Below are 6,100 nucleotides of genomic sequence, written 5' to 3' on the forward strand. Positions count from 1 at the left end.
AGACAACCACTGGCTAATAACAACTGTGCCAAAAATTCTTTATCACAAGGAACAACTAAAACACCTGAGGGTTATTTCCATATCCTTTCCCAAGAGCTTTGCCTGAACGCAAAATCTCGTGGCCATATCTTAGAACAATTCCTGGTCTACGTTTTTCGAGGATGTTGGATCAATTACAACAAGGTCCCGAGAAATCTCAGTATTCTCAGAATTCCTCAGTATTTAGTCATCTAACAGAGAAAATTGGTGGTATATACAGCCTTTACCTTCCCACCTAGGAAAGAGGCAGTGTAAAGCTTATCGCCAGCCAATCGCCCAAACTGAAGGCCTTACTATGAGACCATGTGTTGCTGGATCTAGTTTGCCCGCGAACGGACGTAAAGTAACCCTGCACAACAAGCACTTAAATGAGTTAAGTTTCCCCGTAAGGAGCATTTCACAGTGTTGTATCATCATTTTTGTGGTTGCTATCCCCTTACAGAACCAGTTCGAATTGATTGACACTGGCACTCCTCTCTCCAATGATTCTGACTGCCCTAAAGCTAGGGTGACTGACCGCCATATGATTGGTTGAATTTGACTGGGAAGGGTCAGGAACATAATAAGCTTATGAAAGCAGACATTCGTCAGGTCTAGTAGTCTAAAACTTCGTTTGCCGTCTCTATCAAGAAGGTAATAATGCAGGTTATATTTTGTCAGCTCTCGTAATTCTGGTTGGGCGAAGAGTGGCGTTTCACTGTCCAACTGGTTATCACATTCAAATGTGTTTCGTTTATTCGGTGGTCCCACTGCAAGACCAACGGATGGCCGCTACAATGAGACTATTTTTTAACTGAAGGGGTAAACTGAATTGATGGAATTCATTAAGGAAGATAAAAGATTCTGGGTGATTTTCTAAGATTTGAAGGTCACTGTCTCATATTCAAAGGATACTAATAGGTTAGGATTCATCACGGTGCTCAAAAGAACAAGTCCACATATAAATGCACATGATGAGATGAAACGGAGTATAGTAGTAAGTACAATCTATAGAAATCTGTTTATAACAACTAAAATTGTACAGAAGAAAGCAACTCAGGTTGCCACAGAATAATTTTTTTCAGAGGAAAAAAGCGGCTGATTTCTGAGCAACTAAAATAATGAACGAGTTCTGTGCGACTTGGACTGACAAAAACAATCATATTTGGCCGATGCTTAATCTGACAAAGTACACCTGGGAACAGTTTTCAAATGCACAGCCATTTCAATCGCGGTTGGCGTAGGTAAAAATCTTTCCGTATATAAAGCAAGTAGTTGGAACTTGGTGGGGACTTGGTTCCACCACATGGATTAAGTTTGAGGTGCCCTGGCATTTTCCTTGTAAGTGGAGATCCCTACACCATTAAGTTGGGTAGACATTTGTCCCTGAACTCATATCCAGCCAAATAAAAGTACAAAATGTCCTTCACTTAAACCTTTCTACAGTATATGAAACTATGGTTGCTCCGTTGAGCTCAACTATGAATACAAGCTCCGGGCGGGTGTTGTAGGGACCCGAAAGCAAACTCACTATCCCTTTTTCTGCTAATGTAGACCATTCAGCGAAACGACAAAAATACTTCACTCATACTTCCGTTCGCTCTAAAAAGTCTCACCAAGGACGACACGAGAACCGCAAGGACTTTTCCCGTCTGCGGATTGCTGTTTAAGTCTGTTTTCTCTTGAACTAAATCACTGTAAGCTGGACGGAAATATTTGCAGTACACTTCATGGCACCACCTCATTCGAAATTGGCATCGATATCTTCAGTTATTGTCAAACTGGTTAATGTGTCAGATGTACACAATTTGTCTAAGTTCCACTCTGGTATCTTTAAGTAGTGGATTATGCACGACAAGAAATCCGAATAAATATCTGTTCATCTTCACTGCGTGAGATTTATGCTGATGGCCTTCGGAGACCTGGTCACGCCAGACAACCAGTTCTTGTGGTACATGCGGCATCCCACGTTAGCGTCCGCTTTCTTGTCATACGGCTTAACTTAACCTTGTCAAGTGCTGGTCGGATACCAACTGGATAAGTCCTAAACTAAAGCATGGACTAAACAAATACTGTCAGCGAAAGCCATTTTACCGGATCTTCCGTGCGTAACTGAGAAATGCTTCAGAAACGATCATACAAGCTCTGCATAGGTCCAATAATATAAAGGGATATCTCCTAGTTTTTGTGAGCGATTGATTACTCATAACAAACATTTTTGATTGAATAACGTTCTAGGTGAGGCACATTCACCAGAATTAATCCTGCCTTTTGACTTATTAAGTGACAGCGCTGTCCGAGGTATCTAAGGTACCCATTTCAGCTAAAACTCGTGCTCACAGATACGCAAATCCGAATTTTGTGCTCAGCAAAACCCTATCAGTTTATTCTTTTCATTAACTCGTGTCTTGCTACAACTTGACCTCGAATAGAGCTCATCTGAAAGACCCGGTAGAAACTACTAGAGCAAGCCCCGGGCAAAGCGGACGACCGAAACTTATGATGAACTTGTATTCGTATGCCTCAAGTCTCCTCATTTGAAAGTGCGAGTTTGAAAACAGTGGTCTACTAGCCAGATAAGACATGAAAATAACTTCTCATCACATAAAAGCAGTTGCCTATGACCTAGACAGTGGGATAAGGGAAATCCAGGCCAAGGACGCTCTTAACTGGTAGCAAGCTTACCACAGGAAGTCCCTTAGTGTTAACAAAATTCCAGCCGGCCCCTTAATAAATAACACAAAACGTGAGAGATAATCTAAGGATTTCAAATGGCAATACTGAGTCTTTTCAGTGGCGAAAAAGCTCTGGATATCACCCTTGAAGGACAAGAATAATCTCATAAGGCTCAGCAGAACCTTCCTGTTAAAAACTGCTTGGTGGACTGGGGAATTCTCTCACATTTTGTTAGTAGTACATTCTACAGAATTGAGTGGAGTTTCAAAAGTTGTTCTTTAATTTTTGCGATTCATCCGATTGTCAGAACACTCTTTGGCTAAATATGGAAGATGCTTAACCCACAACAGCCTCGGGCCAAAACATTAATCTAACTTGCGTGTTCCGAAAACAAGCCACTCAAAATGTGAAGTTTAATTTACTGAACGCCCCAAAACACCAGTGTGATATGCGATCTAAAGATACGGATGCGAAAGTCTAGCTGGGTAAAACAAGTCATCAAAAAGGCAAACAATATCGGGACAGGAACGGCTGTCGGACAGATGTTCGAAATGTCAGAAGAAAGGCAATTAGCCTATATTCATTTCTAATTCTTGCATTCTGAGATAGAATTCTACAAAACACCTTTCAGATCAGTTTGAAGCAGTACAAGCCTCTTCGTAAAACCCATCATAAACCGAGCGCTGATATAAGTCCCAAGATAATGTGTTTAATGACGTTTACCTTCTATGTTATTGTATAGTTGATACCGGTCTAACGGCGGCTTGTCAACTTACCAGTACCAAGAGTAGTAACACACTCGTATATCTTCGAGGAAGCTTTGTTCGAATAGGATATTGACTGTAAACTGAGATTGAGGGTTTGGCAGAAAGGCAGTCCGGTGAACGCATATTCCAGCTCTCCCTTATTAATAAAGAGAAAAGCCTCATTTCTGAATGAAACCAAGTATTTCTTCACATGTTGACCAGATTCTGCTGTTGGCAAATTCCAGGTCAGCCGAAAACCTCCCACTGTTGGAACAGCCTGTGCTTTATACGGCTTCGGTGGTCCCAGTTCTGAAGCACGAAATAAAAAATCGCAGAAAGATCGGATTAAAGAATGAATACACCGAAACTCCTTTTATGAGCTCGCTAGGAACTCGTGCATTTTTGAGTATCCATTAGCTGTTTGTATTAAATTTTTCCAAGAACTGGGGGAACATAATTCAGGCAGATGAGAAAAGTAATCGCGGGAAAGACAGGCAACAAAAGATATATTTCTCCATGGAACTGGATAGTGTTGCTCTCACCTCTGATTAAGTCGGTTTACCTTACTAAAGAAACTGTGAATTGTGACTCCGCCAATAGAAGCACGTGCCTGTCGAGGATGTCAAAGTTATGGACAAAACCATCCTGCCTCAAGCCACCATTGGTAAGTGGTTATCATCATGAAGGTAGTTAACTTACATCAATCATCAGTTTTAAGCCATCTGTGAGTTTTGGAGTCCGTCAAGGTAACGTCAGACAAGTGGCTGTTCTTCGTAATCAAAAACGGTAAATTTTAATTTGGTGACGAGTTTTAAGACGACTTAAAAGGTTTTTTAAGCACTGGACATTAGCTTATAGTGGTTATAAGGTTTTCCAGAGGTGCATTATAGTTGCGTCATTGTCAAAAGTAGAAGTGTAGATATGAACACTTGTATTTTTTTATCAGTATGGTGTATCCCCCGGATGATCCATTGGAGTATTTTTCTACCTAGCTAAATATATATATATACATGTAGTTATATATATATATATATAATTTCGTCAAATAATGTCGCAGAGAGTTTAGTGACTAATTTGGAGGTGGTCACCGCTCAAAGAAACTTCATCATACTTATGAGTAGAGCATTTTTTCGGAGAAAAATGTCTTTGTGGTCAAAATTGTTTGCTGGCTGCCCCGAGACAGCGTTTGAACAGCATTTCTGTTTCGAGAACATCAAGAACAAAAGTATCCCAATAATTTTACGTTAATCTCTCAGTTTTCAACTCAATACAAAATACTCAATAATAAGATGAGATTGATAAAAAAAATCGACATATTTAACTAGTCTGACACAGATCGGAACTCGGAACAGCCTGCTGATTTCAGAAGAATTTGATAAACAATCGGTAGTTTATATTTGGGCCTGCTGATTTGTTCCTATCAACCTTCTGGGCGATGTATTATATCTCATGAGTAAAACAATGGTGTCCCATTTTCTGTCTCGTCCGATTAGAACTGGGCTTATATCTTCTGTTTGTGGAGCTAGCTCTGAATTTAGGTGATATGGGCTAATTGACTGTCGCGTTGTTCTGAAAACTGACGTACACTGGGCTCACACTGGACCACTGGCGGTGGATTTTGTTTTTATCCGAATTTATAAATAGCAGACTTCCACACTCCATCTCGAGAACACAACAGAACTCTTTTTCGATAGGAGCCATTTCCAGTCAACTAGAGACAGTAGCGTTACTGGTGCTGCCCTAGTGAACTAATGAAAAGTACTTTATCAGATGTGCTCAGATGAGAAAAATGAGGTAGTTTTTTGTTCCGTATCGTTGATCACAAGTTGATACACCCATATGTACTCACGGTAGTCCAAAGGCGCTACAGATTTTCTACAGTTATTTTCGCAGGCCAGCCGATCAATAGTAGGGAGAAACTTTATATTCATGCTCGCTCCCACACAGTAAAGATGTAACAACCGCGCATTCATCTATATCAGCTTAACTCAGGAATTCTCGCTGAACGACAGGAAGTTGTTTTGCACAGAATACCTGCTGATTGATGGACCATGTGACCTGTACTTTTCATTTCCGTCAAAGTAGAGAATATCACGTTAGTTTGGTACTGGTAGTTGGGGACAATAAACGTGATAAGAATTCGTCCATACCTTTATTGGTCTTGGAGTATTGCCAACCCGACTCTGAGCTATGTAATTCACCTACGTATGCCCGGACGCTGTAGTAATATTCGGTGTCTGGTTGCAAGCCACTGATTAGGTGTGGACCTTCTGAAGTGAACCAACGGCGTTCCATTGTGGAATTCCTGTCTCGATAAATCAGGCTATAATGCAAGAGCCCGCAATTCGACAAACCTGCTGGTCGCTTCCATTGAACAGCTTGTTCAGTTCCCGATGCCAGACTTATTGCTTGGAAGTCGCGAATAGCATTCAAATCTGAAAAACAACACAGAAATCGAATCATGAGTAAACGACGTAGCAGGAATATGGATAGTGGTCTCAGATGAAATTTACCGTGGTCTGTACAGGCGCAACTGACGGATGATTCGAACCTGCCAAAACCATAACAAACCAATTATCCCCTTAAAACTCCGATATATGAAACTATTGTTCCCCAAATTTACCCTCGATTTTAACAACGTAATATATATATATATATAT

General features: G+C 40.7%; 1 protein-coding gene across 1 annotated transcript in view; it reads right to left on the bottom strand.

The window, feature by feature from the left end:
• Positions 1-1,944: 1,944 nt before the first annotated feature.
• The window catches only part of T265_09597 (hypothetical protein), a gene marked incomplete at both ends in the record, with an annotated part of 6,423 nt that continues 2,267 nt past the window's right edge, over positions 1,945-6,100 (bottom strand). Inside the window, 3 exons of the mRNA XM_009175712.1 lie at positions 1,945-2,051; positions 3,471-3,749; positions 5,591-5,875. Of these exons, the coding sequence (XP_009173976.1) occupies positions 1,945-2,051; positions 3,471-3,749; positions 5,591-5,875 (671 nt within the window). The remainder of the gene's footprint in view (positions 2,052-3,470; positions 3,750-5,590; positions 5,876-6,100) is intronic.

Source organism: Opisthorchis viverrini (assembly GCF_000715545.1).
Source record: "Opisthorchis viverrini unplaced genomic scaffold opera_v5_288, whole genome shotgun sequence".
NCBI lineage: Eukaryota > Metazoa > Platyhelminthes > Trematoda > Opisthorchiida > Opisthorchiidae > Opisthorchis > Opisthorchis viverrini.